Source organism: Chelonoidis abingdonii, chromosome 23 (assembly GCF_003597395.2).
Source record: "Chelonoidis abingdonii isolate Lonesome George chromosome 23, CheloAbing_2.0, whole genome shotgun sequence".
NCBI lineage: Eukaryota > Metazoa > Chordata > Testudines > Testudinidae > Chelonoidis > Chelonoidis abingdonii.
Genome location: NC_133791.1, coordinates 13,412,599 through 13,432,895, shown reverse-complemented (window position 1 = coordinate 13,432,895; position 20,297 = coordinate 13,412,599). Strand labels below are relative to the sequence as shown.

General features: G+C 38.6%; 1 protein-coding gene and 1 long non-coding RNA gene across 10 annotated transcripts in view; both read right to left on the bottom strand.

Annotated features, from left to right (window-relative positions):
- Positions 1-20,297, bottom strand: part of PRDM2 (PR/SET domain 2) — a 99,852-nt gene that overhangs the window by 2,606 nt on the left and 76,949 nt on the right. For all 9 annotated transcript variants that reach the window (XM_075060351.1, XM_075060355.1, XM_032775370.2 and 6 more), the window contains 2 exons: positions 7,270-7,374; positions 1,166-5,591 (listed from right to left, as the gene is read on the bottom strand). In XM_075060351.1, coding sequence (XP_074916452.1) covers positions 1,166-5,591; positions 7,270-7,374 — 4,531 coding nt within the window. The remainder of the gene's footprint in view (positions 1-1,165; positions 5,592-7,269; positions 7,375-20,297) is intronic.
- LOC142045871 (uncharacterized) lies at positions 11,805-13,307 on the bottom strand. The gene is made up of 2 exons (XR_012654782.1): positions 13,166-13,307; positions 11,805-11,868 (listed from the first exon to the last, which is right to left on the bottom strand). It is a non-coding gene; the product is annotated as an uncharacterized LOC142045871 (long non-coding RNA).

The following is a 20,297-nucleotide window of genomic DNA, read 5'->3' as shown; positions in this document are numbered from 1 at the left end:
AGTTAATTTGGGAAGAAAAAAATGTAAGATCAGGCAGTTTCCGTCCATCACATCTGATGTTTACTATAATCATCCAAAGAGGGAGGCACTGCTAAAAGAACTGAAGTAGTATTGAGCAGGGAAACTCAGTGGCCTTGAGGCTGTAAATATACCACCACATTATCTACTCCAGGATGGACGGGGCTGAACAGCTTTAAAGCATAGGAGATCTCCAAACAATGGATATCCTTAGATACACAGGAATTCCCAATGATCTCAGAAGCACCTATAGAAGGCTAGACTCTTGTGCAATCTGCCTAGGACCTACATATGCCTAGGAATCCATTAGATACCATGCTGATCATGAATCCCTGTCAATACCTACCTCACAACTCCTCTGGAAGGACTGAGAGGTTTGGACCAGGAAGCCATATGAATTTCCACTCAGGACTTCCCCACTGGTTTGCTGGCAGAAAATGCCATGTAGAGTGGGGAAGCCTGAGTTAGCCAGTCTCCCAAAAACCTTTGAGAGGTTTCTGCTATGTTTTGTGGAGAATAAGGGAGAATACTTCTACTCAGGCTCAACTTGTTGACAAATTTTGGGCTTGATGAGTTTCCATTCTAACTGGTAGCTAAAAGTGGAGTAGATCATTTTGCCCTTAATTATATACTGAGGAAAGCAGTTAACAGATTTTGTATTATTACTATCTCTATTTATTTTTTCATTATACTCTTGTATTATTCTTTATGTTATGAAGGCAGTACGTAAACAATAGCTGATCCAAAATATTTGGGTAAATAATGGAGAAATTCAGTCATGATTCTTAACATACAGAACCACTATGTATTAAATCTATGATCACAGTGTTTGACTGCACATTATATGTTGTAGCAAGGTCATGTTACCCAATGACATACAAATTTTGTTAAATATGTTTGCCAGCCCTTCCAATTCCGTTTGTTTCATCTCTCTGTGGATGATACTTCATGGTGTGATTGGACATAATGCAGAGATGAAGTATGTGCAATGTAGCTCAGCATGACTGAGCAACAGATCCAGCTGCAAGTTCTGCAAAGCTCGACGTTCTTTATCTTAAATTTGAGAAAATTCTAAAAAGACCAGGGAACTGAAAAGCTTGTACGCAACATGTGGCTGTTTTACTCAAACTTGAAGCTAAAAGCTTACCTGAAGTCTTTTAGTTCTTGTTTTGTACTGCTCTCTTCTCTCTTGTTTTCTATTGTGTCTGCATTAGCTGCCTGCTGTAAGCTCCGAGTGACAGGTCCTCCAACCCTCTCTCTAGATTTTACACTGAACCTGTCTGTCTTTTTCTTGTTTGCCACAGCAGACTTACTTGGCAAAACGGCTTTATTCCTTTGTATTCTGACATGTAGTTTCTGGGATGTTTTGCTTGAGATTCCAGAATTATTCTTGGCTACCACTTTAGTTTTTTTCCCCTCAATGTGAGTCATTTTGGCCACTCTTACAGGGCTGGAGTTCCTTAACACTGAAGAGAGACTTGGCTTTTTGGATCTAATTGGAGGTATAAATTTTACATTTTGCTTTGATTTGAAGGATGCAGTAGGCAGCTGAATCTGTACAGGTCCTGAGGTTCGTGCTCTCGTCTTGCCCAAGTGAGCCTGCATACTCTGCATTTTTATCTCCGCATCTGCTGTTCGCCTGCGCTGGTTGTTGCCTTTATCGCCACTTGCAGATGATGATAAGCTCCCACTTTTTTTGGATGAATTTTTTTTAGAGGAAGGGGAGATGGGTTTTTTGGGACAACTATAAGATGCATGTTTGTTCAAACTTCCAATGTAAGTGAATTCTCTATTACAGTAGGGGCAGATGTGAGAGTCTGACTCAGAAACACTATTTTTCAAGTCTGCCTTCTGCTGTGCAGATTTCTTTTTTTGCAAGATTGCTTTTTGGACAAGCTGATTTTTCTTCTTCAATGCACTTAGTTTTAGCTTATTAGAAGACAATTTGCTAATCTCAACATTGAAATTAAGTCTTTTAGGTTGCCCCATTCGTCTGAAGGCATTTTTCCCAGTGCCAGCTATAATGACCATGCCATTTTTAGGCTGCACCGTCTGCTTCAGTGGTACTGGATTTTTTTTGGGCGTGTATCTCTTTTTGTCACTGGCAGAGGCACATGCCAAGATGTGTTTGTGTAATTCAGGCATGTTATCAACGCTTTTCCCACATTTTGTGCAACGAATGGCAGTAGTAAAGGTCTGTGGAATATTATGGGTAGTGAAATTTGTAGCAGTGGCTCCAATACCCATAGGATTTCGGTGATGATACTGAAATGGAGGTGGTTTAAAGCTCGGATAGTGTTGATTGAGGCCCAAACGAACATCTGGATCTTTTGACTTTATTCCAGACGCCATTATTTTTATGGTAGTATAAAGCTCTTCAGAGGAGTCATTTAGATCTTCATCCTCTTCTTCTTTTGAGGGTTCCAAGGAAACTTCTGGTAGGCTTTGCATATGTTCTACACTTGCCTTACTGGGATCTGTAAAATTCTGGGGTCTTAGAGTCCCACTTTCAAACTCATGATGTGTGCATTCTTTGTCTGGATGGAGATCTCGCTGATGTTGTTGCAAATTGCACAAAAAGGCAAATTCCTTTTTACAAACTGAGCATACAAAGATATTTCCTACTCCATGAAGCAAAAAGCGATGTTCTGACAAGTCAGTTTTTTCTCTAAACAGCTGTACACAGAATTCACATTTGAAGGGCCATTCTTCAGCATGAACAGATAAATGCTTAGTTAGGTCTTTAATAGAAAGAAAAGGTGATTCACAGACATTGCACACAAAGCTTTTATTGAACATTTCCTGAACTACATCTGCTTCACTTGAAGTCTCTGGATCTTCTCTTGGCTTCAGGTGCTCACTTTCCATTTCCTCTTGTTTAAAAGCTATTATGGGGAGACTACTTTCCAGATGATCAGCAGGGGAAACAACAGAAGAGACTACTGAAAGAGGAGGAGGAGAAGGAGATGATGAAGAAGAGGAGGAGGAGGAAAAGGAAGAGGAGGAGGAAGAGGAGAAAGAAGAGGAAGATGAGGTCGAGGAGGGGGAGGAGGAGGAGGAGGAGGAGGAGGAGAGGTTTGGAGGACCAGGTGAAGCAGTAGTAAAAAGTTCAACAGAAGGAATAGGAGATGGAGAGGGAGAAACTGTAGGTGAAAGGATTGGAAGTGAGGACTGTGTACCAGTGTTACAGAGTGGTGATGGGCACGAAGGAGTGGGAGTGACACTGGCAGAGGCATCTGGAAGTGGTAAAGGAACAGTAGGAAGAAGTGGAGGGGGTTGTGTAGCAAGTGTTAACAAAGGAGGACAAGGTGGTGGGGAGGAAGGATTTGTTGGCGTTAGAAGAGGGGGCAGCTGACACAAGGAGGATAAAGCAGATGTCTGAGGTAAAGGGGAAGCAGGGGAATTATGAGAAGGGGACTCAACACTAGGTGCTGACAGACCAGGATCGACATCAGGTTCTGGCTGGGGTACTGATGATTTACATGGACTTGGGCTTCTATTCAAAGTCAAATCTGGTGTGCTTTCTGTAGTTACATCCGTTCCATTATATTCATTCAGCAGAACTTTTTGCAACATGCATGTGGTTGGTTTCTTCTTTTTAATACCACTACATGTTGGCTGTACTGAATTATTTTCTCTGCATTCCTTAATTTCAGTGTCACTATATGGCTTCTTGTGCACACTTAGATCTAACACTGATTCCCAAGGAACCCGAGTCTTGCTTTTGACATCAGACCTTTGTTTTACACCACTAGATAAATCTAATGGCTGCTGGTTGCACACACTACCAAAGGTTGGAGTTGCTGTCCATTCCTTAGATATTTTATAGTCATCAAAACTCAGAGGACTCATAGTCTGTCTTTCCTCCCTCCCACAAAAGCTCCATACAGGTGAGTTGCTGTGACTTCCTAATTTTGGCATCTTTGAACCTAGAACTGTATCACTCCACGTGGTTTTTCCATCTCCTTGTTTACCGAAGTCTCGAAGCGCTGGACTATGCTGTGGAGAACTGGGAGGAGAGCTGGTTCTCCTTTTAAACCTACTAGATACTGAAGGCAAAATGGGTGAAGATGTAGCAGAAGGACCTAATTTAGGGATTTCAGTTGCTGCTTGAGTTATCTTATTACTATCCTGTGTCTGAAGAAGTTGTTTTAACTTGGATGACAAATAAACACTTTTTTCTTTATGAAAAGTTAAGCTCTCAGCTGTTGAAATGCTAAGAGGAAGATTTAACGAACATGAAGGAGTTATAGGTTCTGGATCTATTTCAGTTTTTATTTTAGGTAAAAGAGGAGGGCTGGTTGTTCTCCTCTTTTTGGATTCACTGCTTCCACCACTAGAAGGCTCCTTAGGAAGATCAGTCATGTGTGTTTGCGTAGACTTTAAATTTTGAGAAATTTCCACTGTGACTGGACTAAGTAAACAATTTATTCCATACAAGTCTGCAGAATTGGATTCCATCTCAATCACATCACAATTGCTAGTGCTACTGTTGGACTGAATTTTACCATCAATATAGTAATTTAAATTTTCTGAGATATTGCTAGAAATATCCATAATATATATGTCATCGGCTTCACCATCCTCTTCTAATTCTGTACTTGCTATATACACACTCTGGGCTGGTTGGGCCTGCTCAGTTTGAAGTTGCGGTTCTTCAAGAATGAATCCTTTTCTCCTGACACCTTTGGGAATAAGATGACGCTCATGAACTCTACGCTGATGCCTACGCATGTTTGTATGCGTTCCAAAAACCTTTTTACAATATTTGCAAGGATGCAATTCTTTGGGTTCCTTGTTCTCAACAAGGGTAGAATTTGACATTTCTTGGGAGACCTTCTCAGAATCCAAGACTGCAAAGTCTTGCACAGGATTGGAAATGTTTAATTCATCTTTAAGACCGTCATCTGCAAATGTCTGTCCATCAGCAACATCATCAGATTGTGGGGCCGAAGTCAGTGTTAATGGTTTCCTTTTTGGCCCTGCTTCATGACGCCGCTCATGCCTTCGCCGATTAATTTGAGTGCCAAAGGCTTTCCCACAGTATCGGCATTTGAAAGCATGATTGACACTAGATATATGAATATGCATATGGCGTTCAAGTCCTTGCTTTGTTGTAAACTTCCTCTCACAATGCTGACAGGGAAACATAAATGTTTCCTGGAGGTCACCATTAGATACACCTTTTGCTTTAGGAATTTTTACAACCGGTGTTTTCTTCGGGGAGCTCTCTAGAGATTCTTCCGATATGCTTATTTGTTCCTCCATAGATTCTAGCTTTTCTTCACATATAGCTGTAGGCTCTTTTCCAGGGCTTTCTTCAGGTAAATTAGCATCTTCCACCTCCTCTTCATCTTCCTCCTCTTCTTCTTCCTCCTCCTCTTCCTCCAAATCATCTGATCCACAAGTTATTGCTCCTGGTTTGTCTTCAGGCATTGTTCGTGGCTCACTGGTAGGACTGGGGATCATTAGTTTTGGAAGAACATCTTGATTTACCATCTCCTGAATTACAGCTGTTTGTTCCAGTGACAGCACAGCAGAAACAGATGGCTTTTCATCTTCCTCTTTACGGTCTAAGAAAGAAAGACAAGGAGGAAGAGAAGGAAAAGCATTAGTGAATTTAGCAAGTTTTCCACAATATAATAATTTCATTACCCCTGTTCCCGCCCCCCGTTGCCAATATGCTCAATATTTAGGAGTACTAGAATGCTACTGTTTCCTATTGTTAAAATGTAGTGTTTAGAATAAAAACCTGTATTCACATTTTCCTGTTTGCAATTTTTTGGCCAATATGTAAGGGACTGCATTCAATACACTGAGAAACTCAGAATTACTGCTAACGTTGTGGCCAGCTAAGCCTCTTCCAAGAAAGAGAGCAGGGTTTTGGTACATTTCACTGTGTATTTTTGGGTATTAAAACAAAAAATCTCAGATGAAATTAACTGACTTTTGTCATCATTTTTAAACTTAGGCAACAAGATCTTAAATTTGAACTCTGCCTGGACACACATCTAAAATATTCAGTCACAAAAGTTTTAGAGTTTGGCTGAAAATTAAAATTACTTTAAATTTTGTTTATAATACACCAATCTGGGTTTGGTTTTCTTAAAAAAACACATTGTAAAACATATTATTGGATTCAATTTGTTATTTTTCATTTTCTAAATTCTGTTTCCTGAGTAGCGGTAGAATCCCCACAGGCACAGACCATTCTTTTTTGAATCAGATACATTCTGAGCATCATTTGCTGCTGTAAATTGGCTCTGAAGGCACCTTTGTACGCCAGTTTCATTTACCTGCCTTCAGACATCATCAATACCTACTGATGAAGTGAATGCAGCTATCCTGATGATGATGTGCACAAGCAGAGTGTGTCAGCAGAGCAGCTATGCAGTTAAGGCAAAAATTCCTCTCTCTCTTTTATGTCTAGCTTGGGAATGCTGGGGCATAGGGGGGCAGCAGGTGTCAGATTCCCAGGATTAATATTTTTCAGTGGGTTGGTCAGAGGGTAGTTGGAGGAAAAGATCTTGAACGAAGCCAGTAGTTACATGCTGCCCTTACCTCCTTCAATTATACCTCCCACTGGTCCAACAACAAAGCCAGGGAAGACAGACTTTACATTCCTGATATTTCTAAACCAAAAAAACAATCAGGAAAAAATCTTAAGATCCTTCAGGCCTTTAAAATATACATCACAAAGTGAAAAAGGGCAGAAGCCAATTTTGAAAAATATGGTCTGCAGGTCACCTTTAAGGTAGACTGCATCAATCGTTTTGTATGTTAAAATACCACCTCTAAAAATTCTATTCTATTTGCGTTATACTGTGCTTTGTTTTATTCTATCGTATAGCAATCCAAATGGCTGGGCAAAGGGCTAGGGCAGCCAGTGGCTACATCATAAAATTATACCATGATTCCCAAAGTCATTTGGTACTACATCTTGATCCTAATTCTAAGTTTCAGAAGACTTAAATTTAAAATAAGGACTTCTTTACTATGTTCCATCTGAGGGTTCGGGATTTTATGTTTAATTTCTGTACTAAGCTAACTCCTCTGCACTGTACAAGGTGTGAACATATAACCTATTTTCAGAACGTAAAACTAGTAACTTCAAAGTTATTTAACAGTACAAGATAGCTGGGCATGCAGTATGAACATTTTTATAGTGCTGCTGGTCTTTGTGTGTGTCCTCCTTTAATTCAATATGATACCTAAGGAAATTCATATGAGATAACTGAAAAAAAATCCTACCTTCTTTAGACTCCCTCATATCTGTGGAAGCAAAATCCAAATCAGTCTTTCTTGGCTTTGTATCTATTGCCTTTTTCCTCTTGTTTTTACACTCTTTTTTCTTCCCTGAAAAATAATAATAAAAAAAAGTGTCTACTGCTGCTGAACAATTTAAAAAATTTTTTTTTGGAGTGACAAAATTCAAAACCCAGCCTCAGAAAAACTCCACATTTTTGAATAATTACTGCATTTTCCTAAGGAACATGAATGGCACATCCGCAATAAAAAGGATAGCAACATTCAAAGGATACATTAAGTGTATGCAAAAAGATTGCTAAAGGGCAAAGCATAGAACAAAGGAAAAGAAGGTGACTTGCAAGAAATTAACACTTCAGCAAATTTAATCTTGATACCTGTCACTATAATTGATAAAGCAATAAGTGTGTAAATGCCTAGAGGAAAATGAAATGATCGGTACAAGTAAAATGAGTTTGTCAGAAACAAAAACAAGCTGAACTAGTTTCTCTCTCACTGACAGCATAAAGAGGATAAAAGAAATGCAGTGTCACTCAACTAACTCATCAGATACAGGTAGCTGACATCTTCATAGGTATAACAGACATAAAAGACTTCTATAAAGGATGATATTATGCATTAATAGTATCTGAGCCAATTTTATGAGATAAGGTGGGTGAGGTAATATCTTTTACTGGACTAACTTTTGTTGGTGAGAGAGAGAAGCTTTTGAGCTCACACAGAGCTCTTCTTCAGGTGTGTCTCTCACCAACAAAAGTTGGCCCAATAAAAGATATTACCTCACTCAACTTGTCTCTCTATCATCATGGTATCAACATGGCTACAATGCCACTGCACTCATTAATGCATAGTGTCAATTTGGGAAGTGCTGTCAATTGGTATTCTACGTGGGTTCCATTCTGGGTTCCATATACTTCTATGCGGGTTTTCAAAATAATTCTACATCTCTTTTCAACCATGACTTGGAAGAGAGTGCTACAAAAAGCAGAGGGATCATAAACATGCCAAAAGAAAATATTAAAATACAGTATGATAACTATAAAGTGGTTTACATAAAGAGTAATCAAATATAAAATTAGGTAATAGCTGTCAGTGAGCAGAATTACAGAAAGATAGAGATGATGAACATAATATACACGAATAATGCAATGCTGACACAAAACCAGAAAATACTAAAGGAACACTACCAGAAAGCAAGTCAGGCAGCTAGCCTGCTCTATTAGACATTGGTTAGGCCTCACTTGGGAATGCCGCATGTAACCTTTGGGCAGCACATTCTGGTACACTTGACAAAGTTAAGAGAATTGGGGGGGGGAAAAAGGAATTGTTTAGAAAGTAAGACCTATCATGAAAGCTTAAGAACCAGACATGCTTACTACAGATGAGAAGACAATTCTCTCCCTGAGAAATAGCTAAGGTAAGATAGAAAAGAATACAGAAAAATTCTCTGTGCAAGAAGCTGTAGCAAGAAAAGAAATGTAGGTCAGATACAACTTTCTAACTATAGCCAATATGCTGCTCTCCATTTGTGTGTGTATTATCTGCAAAGGGAGGCCTTCTAGGAGAAAAAAGGCCCAAATATGGAATTATCAGAAGACTTAGCCAATGATTTGAAAGATGCACAGAAACTTCATTTACAAAATTAACTTTGAGGGTATATTCTCTACAGTTTTCCTCCTGCTCCTATATATGGTCTCTCTTCATCCAATTCTATGATATTCAAAGGGTAAGATATGGGCTCTCTCAGGTATATGTAGAGTGGAAAAATGTTTGTTTACATCTTCATTCTGGGTAAACTTCCCATCCTTGAAAAAATCTCACACTTCTGACACATCGATGTATGCTACATATTTCCCTTGCAGCTAATGGCTTGTCTACATGTGGAGTTATTCAAAAGTGGATTAAGTGAAACAGGAACAAGGAACTCTTATTCCAAAATAAGATTGTCAACATATGGAGTTATTCAGCACTAGCTACAGTACTTTAAATGCACACCCTACCTTAATCTTAATTAACTTTCAACTTTATGCAAGCGCTAAAAACAGCACTCTCTTCTGAAAATGTACACCTCTGCCTACCCAGCTGCTAGAATGGTATCTCTGCAAAAGAAGTAATACATCCTGCCAGGTGTCTCAAACACAAAACATTACCTTTCTAATACATGACCTTCCAGCCACAGATGTGAAATGTATTGTGGAATCCATGTATCTCACTTAGCAGCACATTCTCCTACCTAACAAGCCACTGGACTTGCCTTACATGAACTGTTTTGAACTTAAATCTGAGATTATTCCTTTACTCTTACAGGTATTTTGCACATCTTTTACTGAAAAGATTTTCCTCTCTATTCCTACTGAAATGTTTAAAGCATGCTAACCTTTCTACAAAAAAGTTTAAAGGTCAAAGAAAGCTCAGCTTCACACTAGAGAAAATTAGAATTACTAGTTTTTATTTGGACACCGTCGATGTATGAACTAATTTTACAGTTTCTCCCTCTTCTTTCACAAACACAGTTTAATTAGTTGTCCAGCAGTTCTCCAGTTCTCTATATAGCTTTGTGTTTCATTCCATTTTTGGTTATTTTCTTCTTTTCTTTTACCTTAATAGATTTCTATCAGATGAAGAGATCACTATATGTTACAATATTTTTTTGGCCCATCTCTGGATCATACATTATGCAATGTTTTCTCTCAACTGAGCAGTTTTGTCTCCTAAATACCGTAATGTTTTGTCTCTAAGAACGTCCCTGTCATACCGACCTGAAATTGGGCATCATTATCAAGTGCTGGGAAAATGTAGCTGGAGACTAATCAGAAGTTTCAGCATGCTTTCTGATGCTCCAACTGACCGTAATGAGTTTCTCTGTGCGTCTTTACCTGCCAAGCTCCGCAATTCAGTATTATATGCCATTAGTCAGAACCTCTGATAACCTTTGAAAGAAAAGGAGCCACAGCCAGGATCTTTAATGCAATTCCCTATCTGCGCACAAAGGACTTCAGAGCTGTACACATCCAAATATCTGTGCTAACATACCTGTCATCCCTGCTGAAGCTTACAGCAAGTTTAAATTGATGCAACTGTACCTCTGGGACCAAAAGTAAAAAATACAAAGTTTCAGTACATTCTTAAAAGGCTCAAACGTTCACTGCAATAAATTCTAGAAACCACTGTACGCGCCAAGTGCCATTATATATCCTTTGGACACTGCCTGTAATGGGCTTTGAAACAACGCATGGGTTGAAACCCAATAATAGAATTTTGAGAGCACAGGCAAAATTCCACAGTTCCTTCTCTCACCTTCTAGTGAAGCTGGAGTGGGAGTGAAGAGAAAAATTGGGTTTCTTGGTCCAAACGCCAAGATATGTAGTGTTCTGAGGTCTTCTGACCCACACAGTCTGCTCTCACACACACAGGGAGGCACTCCACTCTAACAAAGGAACATTTTCAGGATTTGAAATCTCTAGAAGCCTCACCTTCACATCAAATCCGGTGGTGGTTGAGGACTATATTTTGCCTGCCCTACATGCTGTGGCAGCTGGAGCTATAGTAGACAAACTATTTCTAGAATAGGGTGGAACAGGTCACTGGGCACTTTTAAACCTATACTGCCACTTCTAATGTGACTGCTATACAACCTTTGAATTGGGAACACAACTAATTCTTCACTTCTGATAATTATCACAATGCATGTCTAAGACTAAGGGGCTAAGTAAATGATGTAGAAAACAATCACAGGGGCTTTGCTTTTGTATTTAAGTGATAAAGAGAATGCAAACTTTCCCAAGTTTCATCCATTTATACAATACACTACCAAAAATGTAATCCTCAAACTACCACTATGACCTGAGAAAACAAAAGAAGAGCATTCTTCATAACTAAAGTTATTTACTTAGAGCTAAAATTAATGCGTCATCTAGTTGCTTACGGGCTACTAAAAATTCCTCTCTCAATACCAGGATGAAAAGAAGGTAATTTCCAAGCCCCCTCTAGAAAAGCCTCCTGCTTAAAAAAAACCCCTAGTTGATATATTTGGAACATTTTCAAGTTCATGGCCTTTAAACAAATATATCTGAGAGAAGATTCATCTGGCACCTACTTGCCTTTACTCCGAATAGCCAACAAGCTGACTTGCATGTATATATAATTTTAGAGTAGTCAGATCAATTTCCAAGGAGTAACGGAAATATCTATTGCTTTTCAACAGGGTTGTTTTTTTTTTTGTTTTGTTTTTTAAATACATGTACAGCAGTTAGCCACATCTTGCCTTTTTCAGGGTCTGGTCTGCTTATAAAAGTGTTCAAGTAACACAACTCTCAAAGACTTGCATATTTTATCCAACACGTTTCCAAGCAAAAGCAATATCCACAGCACTGATAAGAACTGATACCAATGATTAGCTAATGAATTTTTTGCCCCCTAATTTTCTGGTAGTTTAAGACTTCAAGACCAGCAGAAGACCACAGAGGGTAAAAATACAGTATTGAACCTGGTGGAAGCCTGAGTATAAGTACACACGTGCACTTACCATCAGGTTCCTGAAGGGTCCTACATGGCTGCTACTGCCAGCTGGATCCTCCACTTGGTCTAAACAAGAAAGATACAGGAATGAAACACAGGGAAAGTGAAATGGAAACAAAATGACTAAAGAATAAATGAAAGGTAGAACTAAATATCTATGTATATGCATAAAAAGAATTGCAAAGGAAGGATGCTAGAGAAAACTGAATGAAAGAAACAGATGAAAAACAGCTACACTGCCTACAACGACAAAGGTCAAAAAGGGGAATGGCCACAGTTTGCGTATTTTGATTTTCCGTGCCACATTCGGTTAATATCAATTGTGTTTCCGTTCTCTCTCCTGCCGCTCATCCAGGTTTCTGACGGCAACAGGGTGGGTGCACCGACTCCTTGCCCACCATTACACTATCTAACCACATAGATGCAAGAAATCCCCATTACTAACTTTGGGCCAGATCCTCAGCTGATGTAAATCAATGTAGTTCCACTGATTTACATTATTCATAGACTCTAGGACTGGAAGGAACCTTGAGAGGTCATCAAGTCCAGTCCCCTGCCCTCATGGCAGGACCAAATACTCTCTAGACCATCCCGGATGGACATTTATCTAACCTACTCTTAAATATCTCCAGAGATGGAGATTTCACAACCAGCCTAGACAATTTATTCCAGTGTCTAACCACCCTGACAATTAGGAACTTAACTGAGGAGCTGTCCCTAGAAGTCTAGAAATCAATCTGTGTCAGATGAACTTAAACAGTACTTAGGAAAAAGTAGCACCTTCTCTATTTATCCCTAACATTTTATAGCTCAGACCAAGAGAGCAGCCTCAAAACAATCTACAGTATTTATGCTGACGTGGACTTTGCTAACTGGTCCTGCTTTCAGCAGAGGGTTGGACTAGATGACCTCCTGAGGTCCTTTCCAACCCTGACATTCTATGAATATGCAAAAAGTTGCTGTAAATTGCATCCTCTGCTGATGGTGATTTTTGGAGAGATGGAAGAAGGCACACATGCCGGAGGGATCAATCTCCATCTTTTCCTAAAATTAGAGCTGCAGAAGATCAATAAACATTACCAGCTTTACCAAGGTGCTGCTGTTTCAAAGAGATGCCCCATATAAAATAGTAAGGCTTCAATGGGATGCAGAGCATGCCATAACTCAATATGGGAATCTCATAGTTAATAATTCTCTCTCTCAAACAGTGCTCTGATCATTTTAAGTATAGAACACACTTCTCGACACCAGGAACCAGGGATAATATTGAACAAAAATCACTGGTCACTGAAGATCAAAAATTCCCTCAAAGTCTGAAATCAACATATCAAATTGCAACTGGCTGTGTGTAAATACCCACAACTAGAAAAAACATTCTACACATATGTGCTGCTGCTGAGGCACACAATAGAGAATGGCTGCCAAAAAATCCTGTCTCCCCTGAAAAACAAGGGAGGAGCTCCTTCATCTTAAATGGAACCTTGAATAGCAATAATTACTATGGCCAAAGGGCAAGAGTTCGCATTTCAGTCCACATATTCTCCAGACTACACCATGATCACTACTCTCAGTTCTCAGTGCAAGTTATTTTTACTCTGAGTAACAACAGAATGGGTAGAAGAGGACTGCTTATATCCAGAATACAGATGCACATTAACAATAATTTTGCAGTCACGTTTGTCCACCTTGTTTTGGAAGTAACATTGAATTACATCAATCTCCAGGCGCCTGCAGCCATCTCAACTGTTGAATATTCTAGATATAAATATAGTTTACACATATGGTATAACGGGATAGCCTAATTTTGGCAACTAATTCGTTTTTGACTATTAGTGGTAAATATGCCCAATGGTTTGTGATGGAATATTCAATGGGGTGGGATTTGAGTTACTACAGAGAATTCGTTCCTGGGTGTCTGGCTGGTGTGTCTTGCCCACATGCTCAGAATTTATCTGATCACCATATTTGGTGTCGGGAAGGAATCTTCCGACAGGGAGGATTGGCAGAAGCCCTGGGGGGGTTTCGCCTTCCTCTGCTGTGTGGGGCACGGGTCACTTGCTGAAAGATTCTCTGCACCTTGAAGTCTTTAAACCATGATTTGAGGACTTCAATGGCTAAGACACCGGTTTGATACAGGAGTGGGTGGGTGAGATTCTGTGGCCTGCGTTGTGCAGGAGGTCAGACTAGATGATCATAATGGTCCCTTCTGACCTTAAAATCTATGAGTCTATATGGAAAGACCATGTCCAAAATAGAAGAGACATTGTTCCAAAAACATTAAGTTCATGTTAGTGAAATACAAGAGCAATTTCAAGTTCTGCATGATTTAAAATACTCTATTTATAAATGTTGTGTTTCAAACTTGGTGTAACTAGGTAAGAAAGGGACCGCCAGCTCTTTTTTCATCCTGATTTACTTCCTTTTGAATTTGTCATCCTTCCCTTTGCATACAAGAGAAGCACAAAATACAGGTGAGAACATGCTACAGTGCTATGTTACGCAATTTTTAATTTTTGCGTAAACTGAAAGAGTTGCAAAGCATAAGTCTGTCTACAATACAGCTCTATGTGTTTAATAATTCAGGTTGCCAGAATGGGTCAAAAATTTTAACGACGACATGCAGAAACATTCTAGCAGCAATGTGGCTCCTAGCACCGTTCTCCTCTGAATGTGGAAGGGCCTAAATAGTGGCTATGCTGTGGGATGGGAACAGATTTAGTGGCAAGAAAGAAAGCCAGAGAAAACAAATCAACAGATGACAAAATGCCAGTTAGTAAAGATGTGAATACTTTAATACTGTTTCCATCAACATACATTTTCTTTCTGTTAACATTTTCAGTGTCTTGGCATTTGCTTTTTGAAATGTCTTTATCATTATCCATATTGCACCTCAAAGAAATCCTGTTTTCAAAGCCTTTGATTTCAATCTATCACAACACCTGCTGAGATAGTAAAGCCAAATCATAAACACCTTCTGACTGATAAGTCACTACAAAGCCTGTATGTTAAAAGGGCTGCTTATAGTCAGTAACACTGGAAAACTGCTGGAAATTTTTCACAGTTTACGGAAATTTTGTATATGTTGTATTCCACATGCTGTGAGTGGACTGTTACATAACTGCGGGGACTACTGAAATCTGCTGAACCCTCTCCCTGCTCCCACCCCAGGCCACAAGATTCTGCAGATTAATACATGTAAAGCTTAGCAATAAGTGAACACTGAAACATAAAAAAAAGTACACCTGCATTTTAAGGCTATATGTGAAGCATTGCCAATCTATACATACACCAATATTGCTGCACTAGAAAAGATTTTTTGATAATTTACACGACAATTCACATAAATGTAGCATTCAAGATCGAATACAGAATGTTGCACCCACTTCCCAGTTCTGTAAAACAAATAGGCATTGAAAAGTTGTCCAGAGTTTCCAGTGGTCTGATGTTGGCCAGGTGATCCCACTCCACCATTTTGCTGTGCAACAATTAGAGATCAGGTGCCAATCGACCCAACTTAAAATGAGATGCAAATGCAGGGCAAATGCTGGGCAAAAGAAGAAACTAAGGGAAAATAATGACAAGAATAATGGATAGATAAAAAAATAATGCTCCTAGACTAAGCAAGAAAAAAAAAACACAAGAAAAACCCTCAGATTCTGCCTCATCACAAAAATATATAAACACTATTTTAATATTATGGCATTAATCTGGTGAAGATCTATTACAGCACTGATGAGTTACAGGCACGGGTCAGTATAAAAATAATATACTGATATCTTTTATATATTTTACAATTTAGCTATTGCCTGAAACTATAAACCCATGCTTAGAATGAAGATCTCAGCACTACTCTTGGGAGCTGCTCAAACTTCTTGGTACAAAGCCTATTTTATATACACAGGTAAAGAGAAGAATGACCACAATGCCCCGACACATGGAGATCCTAAATACAGGTCTGGTGCACAGTCCCTTCTCTATTCGCTGGCAAGAGCCTCAAGAGCTGTAGGAACTATACTTGTCTTTGCTCAGTGACTGCCTCTAACAAATTTGTCAAGTGTTAGAGAAGTGCTCCATTCAGCTGTCCTCTGTTAAAAAGAAAAAAGTCACTGAAGTGCAAAACCTGACCATAGGAATTGTTGGGCCCAAAAACTTAAGATGCTGCACGTGCCAAAGTTTTACAGGCACTGAATTTGCTACCGAAGGCACTTTAACATCTTAACTTGAGAATCTAAACACCACAAATACACAAACACAAAAGCACAATTAAGAGAGAAATGTCTTCTGCTACAATAGCAGTTTACCAATAAAAAAAGAATACACTTTCACTGATGAAAGTTTTTTTTCCCCCTCTTGTACCCAACTCAACTCTTTCCTAGCTACATACTTAAATCCATTACACTTAAGGTTCTCAGCAGAGCGAAGAAGAGGATAGGTATGACAGATGTCAGAATAAGAAATAGAAACTTTGTAGTAATGTTATTGCTGCCAACCCAGGAATTTAAGATTTCTTCCTTAGCTCACATGAAGCAAGCTTAATTACATACACACCAACCACTAGCCTCAAACACATATACCCCAGCATTTTTTAATATCATACAATGAATGCCCATCAAAATTATAACTATGATACTTAAAGTTTATAACAATGAGAAGTCTGTCTTTTCTTGGGAGGACACACCCAAAACATCTAAATACAGGCTTTATTACACACACCAGAGCTGGTCCAGAGTATTCCACAAGTCACATTATTTTGTCATATTTTCCATGTGATGGCACTGCCTGAGGTACTCCCCAAAGGTCTTTTACTACTGCAAAGCAATTGCTGAATCACTTACAACAAAATGAGCAAATATAATTTTGCCTGTTAAGTGCTATTTCTAAGAAATTAGTATTGGAATATGGGTAGGGAAAGGCTATATCCTCAGAGATTCTGTTTCCAATCTATATAAAAGATGAAATTAGTCAACTGTTACTACTTATTATTGAAGCATCCAAAAGTATGCAGGGTGTCTCACAAACAAACAAAAACCAAACACGTTCCCTGCAAAGAGCTTACATTCGAACTATGACACAAGACATTCAAATTAGGGCAAACAAAAAATGGGAAGGATAGGAGAAAAGCAGCAGAAGGGTTACAAATGCACTCATGTCTGTTTTGCACATTTTAGAATTAGTAAGACATAAAATATACTGTTTAATCTACAATATTTCAAAGGGCATTATGTACTAGTCAATAAATATAGGTGTTGCAAATACAGTAATTAGATTGTAGAATAATCACAAATGATTGATAAAGTTGCTGCTTAACAAAAGCTGCAACACCATGGAAAGACAAAATTATGTGACTTATGGAAGTTTAAATTAGTTTTTACAGATACCCACTGGTGGACACTTTAATGGCACCATTAGGAATTAACACTTCACTATTTCATCTCGCCACAAATTCCTGCAACTGTATATTAATCCCTATGGGACAAATGAAATCGTGACACGTGTCATGAGATGATATAAAAATGAAACAGTGACTTGCAACACCACCATAAGAAATTACACAAAATCCCTAAAAAACTGAGCTTAAAATGTCCACAGGGTCCTCTGAACAGAACTGTTTTATGATGATGAGCTACAAAAAATGGAAAGATGTCTACCTGCACAGTACTTTAATCAATCATCAGGAAGAAGTGACATGGGAACATCCTGCGCCCGCTCTCATGCACTGGCTGTACTATTTATTTGTATGCCATCGCCATTCATGACAGGAAGAGGAGTAAAAACAAACATGCTGTTTGAAATAATATACTCTCTACAATGCCAGTAGTTTAATTCAATTCATTAAATGTATACTTTGGCTTTATGGACTAATCTATACAAATATAACATACACAAATTACTGTAGCTACTGAATACATGGAACTTAGTTATCCACAATGATTTAAATGCTGCAGAATGTTGTTCTCTACCAATTATTCAAAATGGGTAGATAAACACTTATGTGGTTTAATTCCCTGCTTTATCACGTTTGCAAGACTGAGTAGAAAAGTTCAGACAGATAGAACTGGACATCAGTGTGGGTCGATGTGTCCTACCACAACAGATGAGAGGAATGTCCCAGGAAACTGGATCATGATTAAATCTGGATACAGTGAAAAAACAGAAGCAGCAGCAAAGTCATTAAAACAAAAAATACTCACATGAAAACTGCACTGAAAAAGTTATTACACAACTAGGGAATTGAACAGAGGAAAAATAAATTGTGGGAGTAGAAGGAATACACAGACATCAAGAAGAAAAGAGAACTTGCTCCTAACATTGCCTATAGATTCTTAGGGGAAACAGCTGAAATTTGACAATTGCTTCATAGTAACCTGACATGGTATCAGTTCTCAACTAAGTAGGAGGCTAGATGAACCATTAACAGGATTTGTCTAACAGGGCATGATCTATCTGGCAAACAAGCACAAGCAAGCACCATCACAACTTTGTATGCCTATTTTCTATGTGCATTCACACACTGTAAGTACACAAAATAATATCTAAGCTTGGTGGCATGTTTACATCCTGATCTGAAGATATGCATTCTGTTTTGCAACAAAATGGCTTTCCCAGGAAAAGAACAGGAAAAGGAATCTATGGAGTATTGCCAAAATTTTCCAAACAGGAGCTTAAAATTAGGTGGGGCATTTTTGAAAGTGTGCCACTGACGGCAATGCAACTTGTGGGCCTAAGTCAGTTAATGGCATTGGAAGAGAGTCCCACTTTTGAAAACTCTGGCATCCGTCAAAACATTTTCCTTGGGAACTAAGGTAACTTACGGATATTGATAGGAATCAAGTAGTTAGTTTCTTCTGCAGTTTACCTTTCAAAGATACCAACATTTCTCTTTCCTGTATACAAACGTTGTTTTCTTTACACAGCAAGGGAAGTTATACAAAAATTGCAAACTGGATCATGACAGCTGTTTCTTTTTTTTTTTTAAATCAAATACCACAGTATGGTATATGTTGATATTTTTAGCCAGGCCTATGTATAGGAATTAAAAAAATGAACATAAATAACTAAAGTTGACTTTTACGGTCTTTATGAAATTAAAAAATTGCTTCCTACATCTATGTTGACACTTAGGAAGTTAAAAGAGCACCATGTGTAACTTAAAATAAGCAAACATCTGTATTATAGAATGTCAGAACTGCTGTAAAAATTTTCAGGTATTACAAGCAAAGTACGTCTCACTCTTGTTAATAACATGGAGAAGAGTTGTTCTAGAACCCAAATCTGAAATGTAACAAATACGAATGATTACTTTGAATCAAATAATTTTTTGTTTTTCCATTCTTCCCCACTCTCTAAAGTAGGTATTTTTTTCAATCATAACCAGTCACTGCTTTGAGATAGTAAGAAAGAGTACAGGTCTGTCTCATCTTACGCTGGGGTTATGTTCTGCAGTCAGCGCATAAAGCGAAAATCGTGTATAGTCAAAATTACATCAAGTGTAATGGCGGGCGGAATCCCCCGCACTACTGAAACAGTATTTAAATTGGTATTTTTCTCGTTTTCTCTTATTTTTGCCAACCATATAAAGCTGAAATCACGCATGTTAAATGCGCCTAAGATGTAACAGACCTGTATGCACTTTAGGTATCACTATCTGCATCACAGAAACTCACCCCACAAAGCTCATATATAATGTGCTTAAAATGCCATTTGTTCAAAAGTAGTAGTGCTTCTCAGCTACCTATGATTTGGATAGCAATTCCAATGAGAAATGTTTGCCTTATACAGAGTAGTATTTTATATTTTAAAGTTTACTCAAGAACTGTACTAAAAACCACTGGCTTTATGATATTCTAGCATATTTATTGTCCATCTGTTATCCAATTATATGATAACTTTTATTGGTATTTTCTATTTCTATTAAAAAAAATATTGAATTCCAGTACAGGTACCATTAAAGACACAGGTTAAGGCTGTAGCAGTATTAAGGCTGACCCAAAAGCTGATGTCCTTACTGTACCTCCTGTAAATATTACTGGTGCTGCTGCCACTATGAAAGGCTCCTTTCTGCTCCAAATCAGAGATTTTAAAGGAGTGGTGCACCAAGATATGACTGTGTGGAAGTCTGAAAATGCAAAGGAATCTATCCAAATGGTTCTGTCCAAAACACAGGCTGTGGCTTCACTTGGAGAACACAGCTGTGCAATGACTACAATACCCAGGAACAGGGCTGCCACTGCATCCAGCTGGAGCATTGGGACTGTTGTCGTAGGACTGGCTATTTACCACTGAGGCCAGGTCTACACTGCAACTTTTAATCGGTTTAATGGCCGATATACCGATTTAACGCTGTATCCGTTCACACGACGTCGTCATTAATATCGAGTTAACCGCCTCCTTAAATCGATTTCGGAACTCCTCCCAAACGAGAGGAGTAGCGCTAAATTCGATAGTGATAACTCGGATTAGGGTTCGTGTGGATGGAAATCGACGTTATTGGCCTC